This window comes from Aethalodelphis obliquidens, unplaced genomic scaffold (assembly GCF_003676395.1).
Source record: "Aethalodelphis obliquidens isolate GAN/ISIS:26980383/991018 unplaced genomic scaffold, ASM367639v1 scaffold107, whole genome shotgun sequence".
Lineage (NCBI taxonomy): Eukaryota > Metazoa > Chordata > Mammalia > Artiodactyla > Delphinidae > Aethalodelphis > Aethalodelphis obliquidens.
The window spans coordinates 2,269,160-2,293,505 of record NW_020838051.1 but is presented as its reverse complement, the minus strand read 5'-3'; the positions used below and the strand labels follow the sequence as shown (position 1 = coordinate 2,293,505).

General features: G+C 39.3%; 1 protein-coding gene across 3 annotated transcripts in view; it reads right to left on the bottom strand.

Annotated features, from left to right (window-relative positions):
• Positions 1–2,519: 2,519 nt before the first annotated feature.
• The window catches only part of APOO (apolipoprotein O), a 58,020-nt gene continuing 36,193 nt past the window's right edge, over positions 2,520–24,346 (bottom strand). For all 3 annotated transcript variants that reach the window (XM_027096705.1, XM_027096703.1, XM_027096704.1), the window contains 4 exons: positions 21,415–21,506; positions 17,925–18,005; positions 6,178–6,243; positions 2,520–2,774 (listed from right to left, as the gene is read on the bottom strand). In XM_027096705.1, the coding sequence (XP_026952506.1) occupies positions 6,208–6,243; positions 17,925–18,005; positions 21,415–21,506 (209 nt within the window). In that variant the 3' untranslated portion in view covers positions 2,520–2,774; positions 6,178–6,207. The remainder of the gene's footprint in view (positions 2,775–6,177; positions 6,244–17,924; positions 18,006–21,414; positions 21,507–24,346) is intronic.

Sequence of the window (24,346 nt, the reverse complement as noted above, 5' to 3'; positions counted from 1 at the left end):
TAATTAAAATTAAGCCTCGGATGAGGGTGTAGTCCCACAAATATACTGCTGGTCCCTCTGACAGTGGTTTTTGCATTAACTTGGGTGGGTGCAATGAATTAAATAAAAAGTGAAAACGTACGCTCACAGTAAATTCCTCAGCTCCTATAAATAATCATGAATAGTGCTGGTCACAGACGAAAATGTTCCTCTAAATACCTAGCCTTTTCCAAAAGATTGTGCCAAGTGTGTTCATCAAGATAGGAGAATGAGGAAAACATAATCTCTTTTTTTTGCTGAGCTCAAGCGTTCTGAATTTTATCTTTAAACTAATGAAAATCATCATTACTCATTACTTGGCCTAATTTTAACTGTCACAGATTTGCTATTTAACCACAAGCTAGTTGCATTTTTCTATCTCTATATGTGAACACAGGCATTTTACATATATTTTGAATTTTCTTTGAGCCATTTAGATATAATGTCATTGATCCATTTAGGGAAGTGCTTTGCATCACACAGGCCTCTACTGGGCTGGGATCCAGCACTGCACTTAGCACAAAAGCTGCTGACCCAGCAGCCCAGGCACCTGCTAGTCCACTGCCTGGGTGGGTGGTCCCTCAGCGGGCCTCGATTCTTCTACCTACTCCTATTATTGTGACTCTGTCCCAAGGCGTGACATAGGTGATAAGATTGATGAAGGCATTCTTTAGCGCCACTAGTCTCTTTCTTTCCCACTGAAACAATTGCTTTTAAATCTTGATTTTTGACAAAGCAATCTTTCTTAGGACACATTATTACAGAATAAAACATGCCACATCTGTCTCTTCAGAGAAGCTTAAATCACTCTGTATGGTAGAGAACGTTGTCTCCAAAGCCCTAAAGTTATTCAAATAGAACCATCCTGATTAAGTTAGAGATAAATTGGATTGAGAGTCAGTCTTATTATAAGAAAAAATGGTCATAAGAAACAGAGTAAAGAGTGTAAATGTAAGTAGAGAGTATTACCTCAGGACAGAGAAAAACAGAGTACAAATGCACTGAGGTCAGGAAATAAGCCAAAAAGGAAAGATAGAAAATAGCATTAGAAAAGTATAAACAGCTAGGGAAATGTAAGATACTATAATATGAAAAATTTATATTCCCTGCAGTTCAAAGTTCATGGAAGGCATGCAAAAAGTATTAAATACAAAAAAAGGCAGCACTGGATACAAACAGCCATGAAAGGAAAAGATCATAGCATAAAAGCAACTGAGTTGCCCTGGGTGGGAGGTGATTCACTTGTTATCCTAAATATGGGCCAGATACTACTGGGTGCCAGCTCTGTGAGACCCACCGTCCTTGGAGGAGTTAAGAGATTTTAAGGCAGTGTTTCAACACGACTGAAGTGTTAAAAATGGAAGTAATACCTTCCAGTTAGGAGACTCTGAAACACCTTTTGATTGATGATCTCCAGAGCACACTGCGGTGGGGGCCATTCCTTCATCTTCTCTAGATCAAGAGTGAGGAAACCTGTGGATTCTCTACTTTCTGGAGGTGACAGAGGAAGCCAAGGCAACGGGAAAAGCCTGAAACAATAATAGTATATTTATAGTGAGATATTATAATTTAGGCACAGCTTTAATGTATTTGGTTGACTGGTATAGTAACACGAAAGTATTTCAGTATAGCAGGAAATAAAAGATTTCTGGGTCACTAGGGGGATTATTCTGGAGACAAATGTGCTTCGGCTCATTAATCCAGTAACAATGCTGGCACCGTTCCTGTCATCTTGGCTCTGTCAAATGTATTTAACATTAACATGTGCATGTTCCATTTGTGTATTGCTATCCTACCAACTGCTATCAGTTCTGGAAGGTCAACAATTTAGGAATTAAATTGACACTATAAGAATACAAAGATGACTTATAATTTCTAAGCTTGACTGAAATTTGGAAATTCTCAATCCTCTTTCATATAGTTTCCCCACCCATCCTTCCTGGCTGGCTGACAAGTCAAAAGAAACTCCTGCTGTTCCCACCAGCACCGGGAAGACGGAGTTCAATGAGCTGTGCACTTAGAGGCCACAAAGGCAAATACAAGGCCTACATACAGAGAACCAACACACACAACCACATACCATTCCTCCGCTGGCAGAGGACAGAGACTACGTCATTATGCATCTCCCGCTGGCAGTCAAGAACCGGAAGATCTGTACAAGCTGGGAGGCAATGGCACACAATAAGGGGTCACGGTCATTGTTCTTTTGTATGTCTTCTCATCAGGGTCACGCAAACTTTTACTTACAAGTTTTGCTCCTTGTGCTGGCAACAGAAGCATCGTCTCTCTGCTCCAGAGCCACTTTTCTCAACTTGACCTTTGGAGACTGCCTGACAGCTGATGCTAAGAAGCAGAGTGAATGGTTTTAACATACACACACACCATGCACACACGCATACCCCCCCACACACATACAGGTACACTCAGAGACACACACAGGGACATCAGATACACTTAAACTGTCACTCAATAAATAATAAGAGAAAAAAAAGCAGGACAACTTTTTTTTTAACTTAGAATTTTAATTATGTACATAAATAGCAACATGAGAATGAGGAGTTCTAAGACTTATACATTATCTCTAGGTGAAAGAATTTCAGATTAGTCCACTTGGAGTATGGCATCACCCAAGATAACAAAGAGGCCTAGTATAGTTTTTCCTGAAGAAGAATGCCAACTTACTACATTCAGTACTGACTTCTCTGCCATTTTTCTGTAGAAATACTGGTTTATCATATGGAGTTTCCAATGTTTACCTATAAATAAAAGAAAAAGAAAACCATAAATAAACAGTTCCCCCCAAAATAAAAACAGCTCTAAGGTTTTGCAGTTTGAAAATTCTTTAGGTTTAAGTGATCACATCAAATACTTATAATACCATTATATGACCATGAGGATGACAATGAGCCAGAGAAATCTGTAATTATTCCCATTTTATAAATGGGTACACTAAAAACCAGAAAGGTTTTGTGTTACATCAATACTACATGCAGATTCTCAGCTAGCTGGGTATCTGAGATAAACAGATGGATGGGTGAATAAATTAAAAATAAACGCTTAAATGGCACAGGACACACTACATCGCTCCCCTTCTGAAAACCAAACAACTACATTTCCATCCATCTGCTGGAGGAGAGCATGATTACATCATTGCTAGTCTGACGCATACCTTTCCTCACATCACCCCATCATTCTTTTCTGGAATGAAACACACATCAAATCCAAAGACACCAAAGACAAACCAGCTCTTCTCCAGATTGCCTTTTTCCTAATACATAATGAATCTACTTAGCAATTAGAGGTTTATAAATATTTCAGTTTTAATATAAAACTAAAAATTCTTAAACATCTAAACCACTAACTTACCTTTTCTATCTCTGTTTATTAATCTGTTTTGAACTTCTCTAAGAATTCAATAGATTTACTGCATTGTTAAAAAAAAAACTACAAACTGCCAGTAATCTATATTAATAAGGATTCAATAGATCATGGTAGTCCATACTAGGAAATTATGAAGCAGCTAAAGGAGGAATGAGATAGATCTATAAGTACCAACAGGGAAAGATGTACACAACATATTAAGTGAAAAAAAAAAGCAAGTTCATTCAATATAACTAAACATGACACTGTCTACAAAGTACTCTTACCAAAAAATTGAACCTAAATCTGATTTAGCCTTCAGATCCAACTATCAGTTTATGGGAAATGCAGAGAGGAGAGGAACCAAGAGATAAACAGAATGACACTAAATGGATGCACTCAGCCACAGCCAGAGCATGGGAAATTTAAAGGAAAAATAAGCCCAGTTTTTCAACAAATAAATGATAAGAGAAAAATGAGGGAGAAGGAACTATTACAGTTTAAAAGGGACTTAAGACATCTGAAAATAAAGACAGTTTATATCTTTGTAAAAAAATTAAAAAACAAAAAAATAAAAGGGACTTAAGAGACTCATCAGTCAAATGCAGTGGCAGATCTTGTTTGGATCCTGACTCAAACAAAATAACTGTAAAAAGTTATTAACGAGACAATCAGGGAAATCTGCAAACTACCTGAATATTAGATGATATTACGGAATTAGTGTTAATTTCTTCAGGTGTGATAATAAAACTGCACTATGTACCTGCATGGAGCTTTCAGTATACTTGCAAAACAGTACAAGGAATATGATCTCATTCTATCAAAAACCCAAAAGCATGTATGGATGCGTGTGCATGTGCATGTGCACGTGTGTGTGTGTGTGTGTGTGTGTGTGTGTGTGTATTACACATAAAGAAAAAAGTCTGGAATGATGTACCAAACTATCAACAGAAATTACCTCTGGGAAAGGAATGGAGGACAAGACAAGCTTTAAAAATATTTATCTAAAAAAACTCTTTACAACAAATATGCATCACTTTTATAATTAAAAATTACATCTCCAATAAAGAGCTAACAAAAATTAAAAATGAAATCAAGGCTGTGTATATAGTAAGCTGAACTCTGGCCCAGAATATTTTTGAAAGAATGAAGTGGATATGTACATGGTTTTCCTTTATTCTGTGGCTCGTTGCCCCTGTAAAGAAATATAACCATATTCAGTGTAAAGTCTCTGAAGGACATGTGTGACTTCCTGGCTTTCTAACAGCATATCTGATGCACACCGGGCTCCACTTTCCAGAGATGCCAGTTCTGCGGTGGGGTCTACGCCTCTGCTTTTTAACAAGCTTCCCAGGTAATTTGTATAACAAAATTTGAGAAATGCTGATTTGGGGTTACTATATGAAAGGCTGTGATGTGAAAGAGGATCTGGATTTATTTTCTGTGACTGCTAAGGCAAGATCAGACCATTGTGTAGGAGTTACAAGGAGACGTATTTTTGCTTAGTATAAGAAACAGCTCCCTAAAAATTAGGACTGCCCAAAGATGGCTGTCCTGTGGGGTGCTTTTCCTATCAGTGGAGGTGAAAAGTGGGAACACACAGGGCTACAGAGAATTTACGCTTGAGGCTGGGGGTTGGGCCAGATGATCCTTTTCAAGATTCTTAGAATTCAAATTCTAAGATTATATGACTCTCTAGGTCTCTGAAAACACAGAGACAACTTGAGAAAGAAAACCTCAAACCCAGAGCTTTCATGAGTTTTAAATAGTAGCCATGCCTTATGATAAATGTGACACTGATTTTTTTAAACAAATTTCTATTATAAAGAAAATGCATATTCATTGCAAAAAATTTAAAAATACATAAAGTTATACAGAAGAAAAAATATAAAAATCATCCATAATCCTACTATCTGAAGATACATACTTAAATTTTTGTTGTATTTCCTGGTCATTATCCTCTCTAAAAATGTATCACACTAGCCTTTTTTTTTTTAAATTTAATAATTGTGCATATGTTCCCATGCAATTAAATATTATTGAAACATAATAACATTCCTCTTTATGGACATACCATAATTAAACCATTTTCCTGTAGCTGAATATTTAGATTGTTTCCAAATTCAATATAATCTAATTACCATGAAATCATAAGTGCTATTATATAATTTTTAATATATACACAAAATAATATTAACATAACTAGTGTTTTCTACTTAGCAAGTACTCAATGGGTAAATATTGAACATATGAATGAAAACAAATGGTGAATTGAGTATACGACCAGAAGAAATCACACTGATTGACTTTATCAGATACTATCCTAAATTTCTCTAGACTCAAGTTACTCAAATCCACAAAGAAAGACAACGACACCTATGAATTCCCTCTGTCACTTACTCTATATAATTTTGAGCTTCTCTACAATAGTCATGCATTCAGCAAATGTTTATTGAATGATTATTAGATGCATACAACTGTGCTTACTATAGTGAAATGCTGTCTGAAAAAAAAATAAGCCTAGGAAATAATTGTTTGAAATAGGTTTATAGACAAATCCCAAATGTCGAGTTCTAGCTTGTATAAAAAACCCAGGTACTTCTCAGGAACAAACACAATTAAAAAGTCACAGCACTTAAGCCCAGAAATTAAAGATGGAATGAAATATCATCCTGACCCTTATGTGTCCACACGAAGTTGAAATGGCTATAATTAATCAAATTAAATTAATTAAAGACAAGTCATTTCAATTGGTGCTAATAATGCTAAAAATAACCACAGAGTTTTCTCGTTCTTTACCTGATTAAAATGGGCAGAGCATGGAGTATTCTACTTATTTCCTGGTGAATTCTTCACATTTTCCGACTTGTAAAACAGAAAGTAAGAATATTAATGCAGTTTGAAAAGAAATAGTAAAACTTCTAAAGAAATAGTAGACTGTTTCAAAGTGCACATCTTCACCTTGTGACTGAATATTATCTGATGCAAAGTGACCCATGTATCGGTAAACTGAAGGAATTACTAGGGCTCCCTGAGGGCCCTGCTGTAGAAAGTGACTCAGGCACAGAGGAGAGCAGGAAATAAAGCTCCATTAATCTTCACTACACAGATTCGGCCAACAGCTGATTTGATAAAAAATCCAATCAATAGTGAAAAGATTTCTTTACTACTTCATGCCACTGTAATTGTTAAAGAAGGTTACTGAATCACTTTGCTGTACACCTGAAACTAACACGACACTGTAAATCAATTATACTCCAATAAAAAAAAAAGAATAGTCATCATGATCTGAAACTAAAAAAAAAAGGTTTCACACCTATGGGACGGTTTCCTGTGGGTACTCTGCTCCGTATATCATCCAACATAGGGGCTAAATCACAAAACATGTTTACTCTGGAAGAGGTTATAACCAGACGGCACCCATTCCACCTGGCCACCATCTGGGAACATATAATTAGGTCACGTCATCAATGAAAAGTAAGGTAGGAAAGGTTCTAGTGGGAAAAGTTCACGTGTTAAATGTTTAAGGCCTTACTTGCTTTCCCAGATGTTTTTAAGACTTTAATTCTGAAAACACATTAATAAGACCTGATGTACGTCAAGGATCTGAGCTCTCATGAGATGGCAATCTGAAAAACACTAGGCTGTAGTTGGGTGGGCAATAGGGCTGTGACTCTGTGGTCTGGACTTGGTGCAGGTTCTGCCGGTGACCTTCTCTCGGAGTTATCCATGGGTGAAGGAGGGGGGAATGTGAGAAAGCAGGAACACACGCCTAACCCTGTAATTTCAGAGCATGGCTCCTAGGCAACTTCAGGCTTACTGAAGTGGTTGAGAACCTGTCTCTAAGCATAGTGATCATACATCTTGGCTTGCCCAAGTTATACATACTGGTTTATACTTATTGTCCCAGCATAATTAATAGTGCCCCGTTTCACTCTCAAGAGTATCCTGGTTTGGATGATAAATTATATGGTCACCCTATCTACAGACCACATTCCCTTGATGATGGAGTTCTGGGGAAAGAGGCCATACGTATTGCTTGGTGGATCATCACACAATATCCAGGTCTACTTGTTGCTCTGAACAGAGCTCTACAGGACTCAGCGCCTATGCCTCACACTATTCCTTGAGAGCCACTTTCACACACACACACCCCAGAGGCATTCTTGCTGTTGCTCTTCCAACTTGCCAAGCTCTTTCCTGGGATAGGACCTTTGCAAAATAAATCCCTTGACCTAGACAGGTCAATCCCAATTTTGGTCTGGCTAAATGCTATTCATCCTTTAGATCAAGGCTTTCCCCTGTCCTCTGCCCTTCGATTCAGATAAGAACCTTTTATTCACATTGATAGCATCCATGTACTTCCTGATTTGTGTAATTCTTTCATTCATGTTTGAATCCTTCACAAATATATTTAAGTTTCATGAGGGCACAATACTCCTAGGACCTCCTAGCATACAGTATTCAAACAGTTGCTGAATAAACAAATGAAATGAGCTAGAACCTAGAGACCTGATGAGTGTTTAAAAAAAAGTTTGGGTATGTAATTAATGAAGAAGAGATAAAAAGAGGCTTATGAAGGCAAGTGAGATAACTATGTCCAACAATTGGGTCTGTCATAAAAACCATGTGGTTCCCTACTTAGTTAATCAAAAATATAAGATAAGATATACTATCTTAGAATAAGATAAGAATATAAGATGCTAAATTCATAAACTTTTTTATCCTTTGGACATTAAGAAAATGAGTACATAAAGACATTCTTCTGGTTGAAGAAAACAACTGTTGCTAGGAAATTTTTCTTGTTTGACTACATATCACTTATAGTATAACAAAACATGACAGTCAAATATCTCACTAATGAAGTATTGAACCCATCCACCCTATTACAAATCAGATCTCTCTTGGCAGAAACCATCATCATCTCAGCAAAAACAACATTCTGACTTCAAAAGACAGTTTGTGACTTAGCACAAGCCAGAAATCAAATTTTTTTGCATTTTCGGACAGTTTTATTTAAAATATTTTACAATGCAACCATTCTCCTTATATCTAATTTCAATACATACTGGGTTTCATTGTTTTTTTATAGTGATTGATACATTTTATTTAACCCAACACATCTAAAATACTATTATTTCAACATGTAATCAATATAACATCAATCAACATTAAAATTATGAGATAGTTTACAATCTTTTTATTTGTACCATGTCTTCTAAATTTGGTGTGAATTTGCGCTTACAGCATACCTCAGTTCAGATTAGCTACACTTCATGTAGTCAACATCTGGTGCCTGCCATATTGGATTGCAAAGGGCTAGAGGAATAAGCTAAACAGCACTGCACTGTGATGGTTAATTTTATGTGTCAACTTGGCTAAGCTACAGTAGAAATTTTATTTTCTTACCATGTCCATGAACATGAATAATAATTTCTATTAGCAAAATTGAAACATTTGTTTTAATCAAAATATTTATTTCTAATTAGTATGCACTGCCATATGAAGGGGGATTTCTAGCCAAACCTCTGAGGTACAGCAATCCACTTGAAATGTCTGATCCCCTCACCAGCTGAATTATTTTGATCAATTACTTAACTCCTCCAAAATGCAGTTTCCTCGTTTATAACATGGAGATAATAATAGAACCTGCCTCACAGACTCTTCCTGAGCATACAGTTAGCACACAGGGCCAAGCTCACAGCAAGTGCTCAATAAAAATGACCTATCCCAAAAGAAACGAAACTGAGTTATCTGTAGTGACGTGGATGGACCTAGAGACGGTCATACAGAGTGAAGTAAGTCAGAAAGAGAAAAAATAAATACCGTATGCTAACACACATATATGGAATCTAAAAAAAAAAAAAGGTTCTGATGAACCTAGGGGCAGGACAGGAATAAAGACACAGACGTAGAGAATGGACTTGACACAGGGAGGGGGACGGGTAAGCTGGGGCGAAGTGAGAGAGTGGCATGGACATATATACACTACCAAACGTAAAACAGATAGCTAGTGGGAAGCAGCCGCATAGCACAGGGAGATCAGCTCGGTGCTTGGTGACCACCTAGAGGGGTGGGATAGGGAGGGTGGGAGGGAGACGCAAGAGGGAGGAGATATGGGGATATCTGTATATGTATAGCTGATTCACTTTGTTATAAAGCAGAAACTAACACACCATTGTAAAGCAATTATACTCCAATAAAGATGTTAAAAAAAAACTACCTATCCTATGTGGTAGGTCACTTAACTTTTTTGATGAGGAAATAAAAGGTAAACATAAATGACCTGTTACAGACCCCAGTGAAATTCCAGTTCACTGGATGTGGTAGGCAGAATAACGGCCCCTTCAAAGATGTTTGCACCCTAATCCTGGAACCTGTGACTGTGCTACCATACATGGCAAAGGAGAATTACGGTGGCACTGGAGTTAAGGTTGCTAACCAGCTGACCTTACAATAGGGAGATTATCTTGGATTATCTGGGTGGGCCCAATCGAATCACATGGGTTCCTATAGTCTAAGAGGATGGAAGACAGGGTCAAAGAAATGGGACATGAAAAGGACTCATCTGCAGCAGCTGGCTCTGAAGACGAAGGAAGAGGGCTGGGAGTCAAGGAATGCTGCAGCCTCTAGAAGCTGGGAACTACCCTCAGCTGACAGCTAGCAAAGCAGACCTTGGTCCTATAACTGCCAAGAAACTAAATTCTGTCAACAACCTCAAGGAGCAGGAAGCGGATTCTCCCCTGGAACCTCCAGAAAGGAATGCAGCCCTGCTGACACCTTGATTTAGCACCGGACTCCTGACCTACAGAGTCTAAGATAATAAATTTGTACTACTTTCAGCCAGTAAATTTGTGGTCATTAGTTATGGCTGCAATGGGAAACTAAAACAGATAGGAGGACTTTTGACTAAGGAGTATAATAAGCCCTAGGGCTCCATTTTCCATGAGGAAATGTTACCTTCTCCTAAGCAGATGTCACATGACATCTATCATGGTTACCATTTCTAAAGTCTGTCCATTTTCTCAGCTTCTCACATGGATAAACTCAATCCTTGAAACAGCCCCATGAGGTACTACCCCCATTTCCCAACAGCACCAGAGCGACTTCCCAAGGTTTCAAGGCTTGTAAGAGGTGGGGGTGGGGTGGGAGTGGGGGAAGAGCCCGGTGCACCCACTCTGGAGTCCACTCTCTTGGCCACCAGGCCATGCTGCATCCTGCCTTGTCTACCTTTCCTCATACCAAAAGTGTATGCCTTTCGAAAAAGCAGACTTTTTTTTTCAGGATTTCTTACTTTTTATTTTGTTAAGTAATGATGTTTTAAAAAAAAGAAAGGGACTTCCCTGGTGGCACAGTGGTTAGGAATCTGCCTGCCAATGCAGGAGACACGGGTTCAATCCTGGTCCGGGATGATCTCACATGCCGCGGAGCAACTAAGCCCGTGCGTCACAACTACTGAGCCTGCGCTCCAGAGCCCACGAGCCACAAATACTGAGCCTGTGTGTCACAACTACTGAAGCCTGTGCGCCTAGAGCCTGTGCTCCGCAACAAGAGAAGCCACCGCAATGAGAAGCCCATGCACCGCGACGCAGAGTAGCCCCTGCTCCCCACAACTAGAGAAAGCCCGCGCACAGCAATGAAGACCCAACGCAGCCAAGAAAAAAAAAAAGAAAAATCATTGCCTAGTACCTTTATTTCTTAGAATTTTAAACAGCAAAAACTAGAAAGGGCACAAATTCAGAACAAATTTAGCTTTATGGAAAACCCACCGCATTGTCCTTATTTTTATTTTATTGTGGTAAGAACGCTTAATATGAGATCTGCCCTCCTGACAAATTTTTAAGTGTACAATACAGTAATGTTAACTATAGGCACTATATTGTACAGCAGGTCTCTAGAATGTATTCATCTTGCATAACAAACTTTATACCCACTGATTAGCAACTCCCCATTTTCCACTCCCCCCAGCCCCTGGCAACCACCACTCTACTCTCTTCTTCTATAAATTTGACTATTTTAGATACTTCATTTAAGTGGAATCATACAGTATTTCTCCTTCTGTGACTGCCTTATTTCAAAGATGATCACTTTAAAATCACATAACTTACAGCAAAACTTGAGTGTGTTTAGAAAGCTAAGGAATTTCGAATGGAGAAAAAGAAAGCAGGACACATTTACTCAGATTGATGGCTGCTGCTTCCCTTTCAATTTCCTGCTGAGCCAGCAAAGGCTTGAATACAACTATAAAAAGCTCAGCTTTAGAAGTTCTGCTCAGTTTTCATGTTAGTAACAGGTTTACATTTCTTTTATATTTTCCTTACCTTCAAAGAATTATTAAGAATTTTCTTTTTAGTTATTGTTGGTCTTTAACAGTCATTCTACAATTCTTTGATAGTAACTTGTCACATTTTTTAAAAATCTAGTGAAAATTAAACATGACTTTTAATGAAACACACTGCTGTGTTTGGCTAATGTAGAAGACAACTCCAAAAGAGCTATCTGTGACCCTGGAGCCTGACACCTACAAACAGCCTCCATCTCTGAAACTCAGGCTTTGAGCTGGGACTATTCTGAAAGGGTTTCAGATTAGCAACGGACAATCAATAGTTTCATGCTTTTATTAAACATCTAGAGTCAAAGAGTGAAAACTGTAATGGAAAAGATCTATGAATCAACTACATTAAGTACTTCTGATCATCAAAAGGCACCAAAACTGAAGAAACAAGCCTCAAACTGGGAGAAGACATCTGCAAACATGTGACCAAAAATATTAGTATCTAGGAAAAAATAAAGAACTCTTATAAATCATTAAGAAAGGAACTAATGACCCACATGAAAAATGGCCAAAAAGGGCTTCCCTGGTGGCGCAGTGGTTGAGAGTCTGCCTGCCGATGCAGGGGACACGGGTTCGTGCCCCGGTCCGGGAAGATTCCACATGCCGCGGAGCGGCTGGGCCCGTGAGCCATGGCTGCTGAGCCTGCACGTCCGGAGCCTGTGCTCCACAACGGGAGAGGCCACAACAGTGAAAGGCCTGCGTACCAGAAAAAAAAAAAAAAAAGGCCAAAAGACATAAACAGGCATTTCAAGAAGAAACCAATAAACATGTGAAAAGATGCTCAACCTCATTAGTAATCAAAGGAACATACATTAAAACAACAATGAGAGATTCTGAGACCATTTTGACATGCCAGACAGCGAGGAAACTATTGCAGAGTCCTTGTGTCATGTCAAAAGGACGCAGAGCCAACTTCTACTGGCCAAAATGGAACAATCTGAACTCCAACAAGGATAAGAAATACAAAGCATTCAAACCCAAATATATTTAAATCTACAAATTCAAAATGATTCTCAAAAAAACCCCACTAATTGGTGACCTTCTGAGGATGAGAGGGAACCAATTTATTATTTTGAAAACCAGATAAACAAGAGCAAAAATTGAGCATTTATCCTAACTTTCCTATAACTGTGTAACTAAATAGTATATGAGGGGAAGTAGTTCCTTATTAAAGTGTTCTAGCTATTATGTGAAATGACAGAAATAGAATATCACCATTTTCCAACTCCCAGTGAGTCAGTAGGTCTAGGCATTGAGCCTCAATAGCCACTAACACCAAAATGGTAAAGTGAAGCAAAAACTTAGATGCCTACATAGACCTATAGCCTTGCCAATAGGATCAAACACGAACTTGATTAGGCAGCCTCTGGATCCAGTGGCCAATCTACAGGAAACGTAGAGAAGAAAGGAACACGTTCAACTGCACCGTAAGCGTGCAATCCGCAAAACCCAAACTGTTGGAAACTCTACAGGTCCGACACGCCAGGTTCCTTTAACAGATACAGTGTAAGGAAAATAAGAGGATGGAAGGGGAACCAGTAGATTAAGTGACTTAAAAGGGAAAAAAAAGACTTAAAAGGAATATCAAGTCAGAAATAATCATGGGCAAGACTAAAGTGACAGGGATAAAGACTTAGGTGATAAAGCCATTAAGAAAAACAGGGAAGTTACTTCCTACTATGGAAGTCAGGATAGTAGGTAGTTTTGGATGGAAAGAGAGGAATGTGATTGGGGTGAGCTACATGGAAGGGCTTCTGGGGAGGCTGGCAAAATTCTGGGTTTTTGTCCTAGATGATGGTTACAAGGGTATGTGCCTTATAATAATTCACTCAGCGATAAAAAAGTCAATTTAAAAATTGTTGAAGGAAAGCACATTATTGTGGCAACTGAGGAAATCTGACTATGGACTGTATATTAGATAATGATTATGTAAACAATGAAATGTCAACTTTCCCGAGCATGATAATGGTATTGTGATTATATCAGTAAATGACCATGTTCTTTAGAAATATATGCTGAATTAGATATGGGTAGAAAGCGCAGTATCTACAACTAACTCTCAAATGGTTCAGAAAAATAAAATACACATGTGTGTGAGCACCCAAGCATGTGTAAAAAGACAAAGCAAATGTAGCAAAACGTTAATTGGTGAATCTATGTGAAGGGTATATTCATTATACTATTCCTGCAACTGTTCTGTAGTTTTGAAATATTTTTTCAAAATAAAAACTGGGGAACAAAGTAAAGACATACACACGCACGCACACACACACACACACACACACAAACACACAAACACACCCCACAGTGAAAAACTATTTCAAAGGCACCAGACTGGCAAAAATGGAAAACTTGTCATCTAGTAAAATTGATGTGCAGACATTATGAACTAGGAATCCTGGCCTAGAAAAACTCTTTTTTTAATTTAATTTAATTTAATTTAATTTAATTTTTGGCTGTGTTGGGTCTTCGTTGCTGAGTGCGGGCTCTCTCTAGTTATGGCAAGTGGGGGCTACTCTTTGTTGCGGTGCGCGGGCTTCTCGTTGCAGTGGCTTCTCTTGTTGTGGAGCACGGGCTCTAGGCGCGCAGGCTCAAGTAGTTGCAGCATGTGGGCTCAGTAGTTGTGGTGCACAAGCTTAGTTGCTCCGCAGCGTGTGGGATCTTCCCGGACCAGGGATCGAACCCGTGTCCCCTGCATTGGCAGGCAGATTCTTAACCACTGTGCCACCAGGGAAGTCCCTGGCCTAAGAAACTCTTAATAAACCATGACACATGTACAGAAATATGCTCAAAGCTGTGTGTGCAACGACAATATACTGAAAGCCACCTAGTTAGCCATCAACATGGGTATTTTCCCACAAAGAAATATTCCATAGCAGTGTAAATTAATAAATTACGGGCATACACAACCCATTAACATAATGTTTAGGGAACAAAACAACTTGCAAAATAACACATATAGTAAGACTCCATCTAAACTATATATTTATTTATATGTATATTTGATATTTATATTATAAAGGCAAAAAACAGGCAAGCTCAACTACAGTGTTTTAGAATAAATACGTTATGTGGTTCAACTAAAAGAAAAAATTTAAAGAAAAACAATGGAATGAAAAGCACAAAATTCTGGATAGTGGTTCTCTCTGGGGAGATGGAAGGGCCCAGGAAGAACTTGGAAGACATTGGTAATTTCCTATTTTTAAAGATGGATGGTTTGTTGGTATATGTATGGTCATTATATTGTTGGATTTTAAACTGTAAATATACATATATATGCAGTTATTTTATATTATATATGTTGTATTTTATGACATATTTTATATGTTCTTTTATCTCAAAAAAAGAAAAAAAAAACCTAGACCCATTATGATGACAATATTTCTGGACACACCCATCTTTGCTTCACAGTTCAGACAAAGAATTCATTTTAGCTGAAGCAGATAAATTCCTCTTCACTGACCAATGACAGGACTGAAAGACCACCTCATCCAAACTTCATTGATAGAAGACTCAGTGCAAACATTTAGAATTAATTCCTAAAAGGGAAAAGAGATGTGGCAGAGCAAAAAATGCCACAGACTGATGGTTTCTGAGAGTAATACAGCTCCATGGGAAATAATATAATTGAGAACTGAACCATCATTCATACCACTTAAAATTTCAGGGCCCCATTATTTGATAGTGAAATGCCATTGTCTTTTATTGACTTCCCTGCCCCCCACTTGTTGGACTTTGTGGGTTGCAGTATTTTTTGTTTGTTTTTGCTTTATTAAAGAGAGCAAAGACTTTAGCTACCCTGGAACAGGAATCTTTGGGGGCCCGGGAATTCTTTGAAGGGAACTGAAGAACACCTCATGGAAGAGATATTTGTCTGTTTCTTAGCATGTCTGGAAATTGGTTTTCAAGTTAGGCTTCAATTACCAGTCTCAATTAGGTGCAATCTGATTCATAATTGTTTGTACTATAATAATGTAACAGATGTACCCACTTTTGGTTGTAAGTAGTCAAAGAAATTTGTGGAATGCGGGGATCTAGTTCCCCTGCACTGGAAGTACAGAACCTTAACCACTGGACCACCAGGGAAGTCCCTCAGGGCCCCATTTTAAACACAATGTCCACAAATTTCTTTGACTATTTACCACCAAAAGTATGTACATATCAAATAATTCCCCAAATCTAACTATATCAAATCTTGAATTAATAAGGCCTTCTGATATTTTTCATTTAAAACTTGTGCTAAATGTTTAAGTAGTCAACATCCATTTTATTATCTTCTATTCACAAAAGATAGCTGTCAGGACAACTGTGCTTTGAGAGTAAGTGAATGGAAGAACACTAAGCTCTCAGTGACGCTCAAGAGGGCAAGAGCATAGAAGGAAGACCAGAGACGACATGCAGACCAACCCCAGGCTAATTAGGCATCTGTACTATCTCGCTCCCCAAAGACTTGCATGTAAATACGAGTAGCTGTAATATCCAACGTTTTCAAATTACAATAAAATGCTGTTCTGCTTAGCTTGCATTCCAACCACAGTCCCATTGGTGTGCACGTGTCTGCCTGACACCACAGTGAGCGCTCAGAGGCTCCCAGGGGATCCCCCCCACCATAGCTTTCATGTGCATCGGTTCTGCACTGACACCACAGTGAGCACTCAGAACTGAGGAGGAGTTTCATTTTCTACATTTCTTTCTAAGGCTGTGTATAGTTTTCCTGACATTCTGTTTTCTTTCCCATATTAAACTCAGTGTGGACTTCAGGAATTTTTTAAACAGGAAAGAAAGCTTCCAAAGAAAATGTCAGAGAAATGAAAATAAAACTATGAGCATTTATTCTTTAAAAGGGATTGCCAAAGGGCACTTGATATTAATATAGAACTTCCTACTCAAGAGCTAGTTTAAACAGGCTCAACAGAGACTAATTCATTTACAAATCGCCAGTACAATAATTAGTCTTAAGATTTCACTGGAAGATTATTTATGTAACTAATGAGGAGGGCTTATAATTTATTCTGTTAATGTTACTTCCAAATTCCAGTTTGAAATCCTGGGTTTTGAGATAGGTATGTATGTATTTATCTATTTATCTATCTATTTATTTATGGGCCATGCCGCATAGCATGCAAGATCTTAGTTCCCCGACCAGGGATCGAACCCATGCCCCCTGCAGTGGAAGCTCGGAGCCTAACCACTGGACCACCAGGGAATTCCCTAGGTATTTATATTTTTTAAAAGGGTATTCTGATTTGAGATGACAGGAGTCAAAAGTATTCTATGATACAGAAGGTATGTTAATAATAAGAACCCTAATTCTTCCTTATCGAGCTGTGCCTCTGAGTGCTTGGAGGAGGCATGATGCCTTGTTCTATATTCTCTAATCCTTATCAGAGGAAAGAGAGAACGTCCCAGCAAACATAGGCAACATTTAATCAGCTAAGTGGCTGTGAGAAGAGACAAAAAAATGACCTGTCCTTATAATTCCACAACCTTTTCCCCTCTGCTGTTTGCCCACCAGTCAGCACAATGGCCTGTAACTGGTGGCTGGTCCCGTATTTGCCCTTAACAGGACAGTACTGATAAAGCGAAGAACAAAGCCTATGGTGAATGAAATATCAAGAGGAGTCTCGGTTATTTGTCTTTTGCTGGGAGCATAGCATGTTCCCTTTGAATCTAGTTTTTTTTTTTTTTTTTTTTTTTGCGGTATGCGGGCCTCTCACTGTTGTGGCCTCTCCCGTTGTGGAGCACAGGCTCCGGATGCACAGGCTCAGCGGCCATGGCTCACGGGCCCAGCCGCTCCGCGGCATGTGGGATCTTCCCAGACTGGGGCACGAACCCGTGTCCCCTGCATCGGCAGGCGGACTCTCAACCACTGCGCCACCAGGGAAGCCCTGAATCTAGTTTTGATAAAACTTTCAGATAATATGCAACACTTTGAGCAAACTGTAAATACAATACAGTGGAAATTATGGTCTAAGACTGGGGTGGAATGTATTTTATGGCCCCCACTTATTCAGCCCTGCTGAAAATAATCAAATGCACAGAGGTTCTATTGCTCCTCCAATAAAGGCCACCAGAGAATCTGAGCTAGAAGCATAAGGAAATACAAACAGAAAAAGCAAGAGCAAGCAACAGGGCATCAAGAATTTTATAAAACCTGAGAGAAACCACATATTCAAACCAAAAGGAAGATAATGAAAAAGATCTTTCTCACCTTTTGAATGTTCTCCTTCCACAAATCTTCTACGACTATGTATCCACGTAAACCCCAGTCATACAATTTCTCCCCACTGACCTTGAAACAAAATATAAAAGATACATTGCTATTCCATACATGAAGTAGTAAGGAAGAGAATTTTGTTTTCTTTTGCCCTGTTTCCAAAAGAACTGTATTTAAGCATACGACAAACAAAGGAATCTTGGAACATACACATTAAAACTGTGCAATGTAAGCAAATAAAAGATAGTAAGAATGATAGCATAAAAAGAAAAAACAGCTTCCCAGTGTATAGTTACTGTTTAAAATAATTTGCCATAAATTATAGGTGTATATTTCAAACTTTCACAATTTCAAGGAAAAAAAATGTAGATCATTGCTGATATGGGAAATGCCTGAAGATCAGACAAGAAGGAAGGCTTCTACCTATCACATCTAGCATGTAACAGACAAACAAGTCTGAAAATCAAGCTTAAAATCAATCATTCATTTTTGGGGCTAGGTAAAAAAAATAGGTGAGCCCAGTAAAGATACTCTCAGTCTTTCCAGATCCCTCAAAACATAAAGTCTTCGAGTTTCTACAGTGATTTTGCCTCCTGTTTCAAAATCCTTTCTACAACATCCTGAGAGGTAGGCCCCAGGGTCAGAGAATATTTTGGGGTCAGTGAGCTCACTACCTTAAAATGCACTTGTCCAACTTTGGCCTGTTGGCTTTAATTGCTGGAAACTTTTTTTTTAAGTATTGAGCTTTCTTAAAAAAAAATGCTTCCAATAATTTGCATTTGTTCGTCCTACTTATGACCATATTGATTATTCTTCTAAATGACAGTACTTCAATTTTCTGAAAGCAGTTATTATTCTCTTCCTAGTTTTTATAATAATTTGTCTGTGTATAGCATTTTACTTTACAAAGCACATTCACATGATTTATCTCTATTCTATATAACAACCCTATGTGGTAAGTAGGCAAAGACTGTAAGGAAATATTCAGAGGCCGAGTGACTAAGATCACAGTGCTAGTAAATCCAGGGGTTGCTGCAACATGCTGGTTTCTTAGAAGTTATATTCTTCCAGTTGCTCCAACTGTTCTTAGGACATGATATGATTCTCACACCCACTGGTAGACATATCAAGCATTTATCATGAGTATGGCACTGTTTTCAGTGCTTTAAATTTGAGAGAAAAATAATATTTGCCATCACTTTAAGGGTTTTCTTACAGTACTTTTCTCCAAACACTACTGAACAGAAAACAGAATATAAGTGATTAAGTGGCTTGTCCAAGGTCATGGCATTCATTAAAAAAAAAAGAAAAAAAAAGAAGAGGAAGTAGAAAAGAAACTGTGAAATAGGAACTAAATGACACTAAAACGGTATCAGAAATTCTCTTTCAGTCGCTGATGTTGTTTTGTTTTATTGTGGCAAATACACATAACATTTACCATTTGAACCACTTTTAGGTGTACAATTCAGTGGCATTAATTACATTCACAATGCTATGCAGCCATCGCCACCATCCATTTTCAAAACGTTTTCATCATCCCAAACAGATCACTAATGTTTTATATCTAGTGAAACTAGTTAATTGCTTTGCTCTGGCTTACCCTAGGTACAAAATAAAAGACAAAACTCCTTCCCCCTGACTTTAAAAATAAATTAGAATACAACTCAGATTTGCATGCTACTATCTTGGTTGTGAATATAAAAAATCTTTTGCAACATATGCTGTGGCATATAAGATAAAAAAAGGCCTCTACTCAGAGGGCAGCCACATATGCTTCTCAGCCAGCAGCCAATTTACTATTTAAACCATAACAGACTGAGATGATGTTTGATTATTTTTATGATCTAGGGCAGGCAGACACGATTCACTGTTCCAGAGCTGGGGCTGAAGCAGGCAGAGGATCAGTAACTGTCTGCCTCCAGGACTGCTGTAAGCAATGACAAGGCCATGCTATGAAGATCTTACTGGTATTTGCCACCAAAGGCAACAATTTCCCGCAGCTGGAGCCACTGGGCTCCCACCTGCAACTGCAGCACCGTCTAGGAATGTAGACTCGATACTGTCACAAGGACTGCAGGGGGCACAGTTTCAGGTCATTTTGGCTCAGAGCCCTCAGCGCCGAAATCTGGTGATGGCACTGCTATTCCTCCTAGGACCAAGTGTCAGTGTGAGATGGCAATTCTGGCAAATGAGTCCTTGTCTCCGTAAGTTGTCTAGGACCTCAAAACCTCGAGTCTGCCTTGCTCTTGCAGTTTTCCAAGGGACTCTACATGTAGAGTCGCACTAAGTCCACACACCACTGCCCTGAGAGAGTCTAGTCTTTATCAGTGGTTCTCAAATATTATGGGCTTGCTAAAAATCCCCCGGAGGGCTTGCTAAACCACATATTGCTGGCCCTAACCCTCAGTGTCTGAGTCAGTAGGTCCGGCTTGGGGCCTGAAAATTTGCATTTCTAACAAGTTCCCAGGTGATTCTGATGCTGCTGGTCCAGGGACTACACTCTGAGAACTGCTGGTCCAGCTGTTATGGACTGAATTGTATCCCCCAAAATTCATATACTGAAGCCCTAACCCACAGTGTTAATACAGTAGACTGTATTTGGAGACAGGGCCTTTAGAGAGGTAATTAAGGTCAAGTTCATCATAAGGGTAGACCTCTAATCTAACTAGTGTCATTATAAGACAAGGATGATACACCAGGGGAGTGCACGCACAATGACAAGGCCATGTGAGGACACAGGGAGAAGGTGGCCATCTGCAAGTCACGGAGAGAGGCCTCAGGAGAAACCAACCTTGCTGATACCTTGATCTTGGACTTCCAGCCTCCAGAACTGTGAGAAAATAAATTTCTGTTATTTAAGCCTCACAGTCTGTGGTATTTTGTTACGACAGCTCAAGCTGACTAAGGCATCAGCTTCACCCGTGTTCTTGCCACTGTGTTCTACTTGCCAGGATGCCATCAAACTGAGGCCTGAAGGGTAGGAAAGGAGCAGCCAACTGACAGCCCTGAGAAAGGCGTTCCCAGCAGAAGGGACTGCACTCCCTGTAGTCCCCAGCAAGGAAAGCGAGGCTAGCACCATGATGAGGGAGAAGGCGCAGAGGGCCAGAGCACAGGCCCGTGCCTGCAACTCCAAGGAGGGCAGGTTGTGACCAGATAAGCCCAAACTGAGAATGACCTGTAACTAGCAGCTTTGGAATTTGAGTCTCTAGATTTCCATGTAATTATGCAAAAAAAAAGGCATAGCAAATTTTCTTTGATTAATATTCAAATTAGCATGCATTCTCTGAATACTGACATTGGAAGGAGGGCCAGAACTGAGGTACATAGTGCAGAAAAACATTTAAATTTGTTGTAGTTCATTTATATTGCAAACAAATTTTAGTCTGGTGTTAGAAAGGCTGCAAAATAAAATTAAATTAAGCAGTAAACCCATACATACATAAGCAAGAACAAAGGACATGCAAGCTTACTGAATCTAACTTACCTGGACAAATACAATGGCTTGTTGTGGATAATAAAGAGAGGCAGCTAATCCCATGAAAACAGGTGGATACACCAGCTTCTTTATTTTTGAACCTATTAAAAAAAAGGTTATGGACACCATCAGAGTATTCATTATCTTTACCATTACAGTTTGTGTCATATATCTAACATTGAGTAAGACTTCTTTGGTCTTAGACTGACAGAGAATGTGCCTAATATATGAACCAAAAAGGACCACCACATTTTCATAGCTTTAGGAAGATACAATTCACACAACTCACCCACTTAAATTGTACCATTCAATGGCTTTTAGTGTATTCACAGAGGTACAAGGCCATCACCACAATCAATTTTAGAAGTCATCACCCAAAAAGAATCCCCACATCTGTGAGCAGTCACTCCCCAATTCCTCCATGACCTCCAGCCCTAGGAAACCACTAATCTACTTTCTAACTCTATGGATTTGCCTACTCTGGACATTTCGTATAAATGGAATTATATAATATGTAGTCTTTTGCACCTGGCTTTTTTCATCAATACAATGTTTTCAAGAGAACTACCATTTCTAAGCAAACAGAAAAAAAGATTGTTTTAAAAAGAAAACCACACATTATTTTGGTTTCTAAGGTTTACATTCTTTCATAGTAAACTGGCTTCCTATTTAAATACTGAATGCAAGCATTCCTCTCCTCTCCTTTCCAATACCCCATAAAAATAACAGTAAAAGAATAAAACATAGATAATAAACCCACAACGAAGAGAAAATGTAGGAGGGGCTATTGGCTATTAAGAAGGGTCAGCAAAGGTTCAGAAAACGGAGAGTGGATGGGAGCAAAAGGACAGACAGCCTTTAAATCCTGAGGAGGGGCCACAGCAGAGGAGGGAGCAGAATGTCCCTGGCAGCCCAGAGATGTCAGGTACCATGCAGGGTGGAGAGGGCAAACAGGGATCAAAATAGGGGGAGAAATACAAGTCCTGTGCGTGGACCAGGTGAGCCTCTCCTTCCTCCATGCCATGCCTGTGCAAAACTGCCTGTGGCCATGCCATCTCGCCAGACAAAATCTTAAAAGGGGGGCAGGGTATCGCTAAAGAAATGCCATGGATTTGCTGCTGAGAACCGAGACAGCTGGTGTGAGTGCATGTGCGTGTTAGTGCTGAAGAGTCCAGCCTTCACTGTCACCCCCCCACCTAAGGGCAGTCCCCTTTTGGCTCACCCTGAGGGAGAACCTGCTTGCCAGCAAGCCCCATCTACACACAAAATGTTCTTATTAGAGTTTCAATTGCCTTGTTCTTTCTTGTTTTGTTTTTTGCCTTGTTCTTAAACATGACTGTACAACTGAGGAAAGCTGAGGAAAGCCTGCAACATACAAGAGAAGATCAAGACAAGCAAGAAGGAAAAATGACCCTAAAGGAAAGAGAAGAACTTAAAAACAAAACTAAACCTGTTATTAAGTATCATCAATAAATTCAAGAAGCTACTGCATTAAAAGAAAAATGAGTTCTGTGAAAAGAGCTCTTGGAAAGGACCAAAGTAAACTAATGCAAAAAGAATAAAATAGTCAAGAAAATACAAGAGACACATGGGGTCAGTTTAAATAGCTCAATCACAAATGAATTCGAGTTCAGGAAAGAAAAAGAATGAGAGGAAATTTTCAAATAAATACAAGATATATATTTGCCTACAGCTGAGGGCTGCAAGCTACCAAAATGCCCAACCAAAGAATGAAAACATCTATATGTAGTCACAGCACCATGGAAGTTTAGAACATTGAAGACTAAGAGAAGATCCTCAAAGCTTCCAGAAAAAAAGAAAAAAATGAATCACTTCATAAGGAACAATCAACGCAGACTGGTTGCTGACTCTCACACCTGCAACGCTGGGTGCTAGAAGATGCAGCCAGAAAAGTTTTGATGGAGAACAAATTCTACAACCAACCAAACGATCACTAGGTATGAGTCCTTTCAGACTTGCAAAAACTTGGAAAGTTTACCTCCAACATAGGCTTTTTTGAAAGTGACTTAAGCATGTAGTTCAACAACATGGCAGCAAACCTAGGAGAAGACAACACGGACCCCAGGCAAAGGGGGTCAAACCCAAGAGAGCGTGGAGCCATGGCCCAAGACAACAGCTGTGTTGACTGAGTCTCAGTCTAGACTGTGAGAATACGTAGAGCCCTGGGAAAGGGGAAATGAACAGACAGAAGGATGGAGAGCTGGGAGAAATGAGAATGAGATTAAGAAAACTGGTAGAGGGTAAAACTGGAGAATACACTAGAAATGGACTTGACACAAGAAACAGTCTCCACTCAGAGGCACGGGGTTTTTGAGATGGGACGCATATAGATGCTAGTGCAATGTATGTTACTCACATTTACAAAGAAGAATGTAAGTGCTGTTTATCGGTCTTAAACTTTAAACAGACAAATCCCCCAAAATGGAACTGGGGTTACAGAAGAGAATACAAATACTATCAATCTAGACTCTTAATATTATGTTTCTCTCCCTGTCCTATTGCCTTGACTGAAAGGCTATAATTACTCCAGAAGAGAAAAGCCTTTTACACCCCTGGAAGCCCACCTGTACACTTGAAGCTTTAAGCACCTGGGCAGCTCATGAAGGTGAGGACCAGGTGGAGGACAGCAAACCCTCCAACCAGCCACTTTTCACTCCTCTAGGGAAAGCTGATAGGCAGCAGCTCTTGAGCTTCTAGCTCCTAGTGGTTCACACAATGAGCTGGGGGCCCCAGAACTTCTGGAAGAAAGTGCAATCCCCTGTCTCCCTGCATATCTCCACACCCACACCTCCCAAGAAGCCAGTGGTCTAAACTGTAACCATCAGCATTGCCAGAGGGGAACCACTGGCTGCCAGTGCTGCAGGGAGCCACCAGAAGGCAACAATGGTGGGCAACGACCACCTGCCACCCTTGGGTGTCC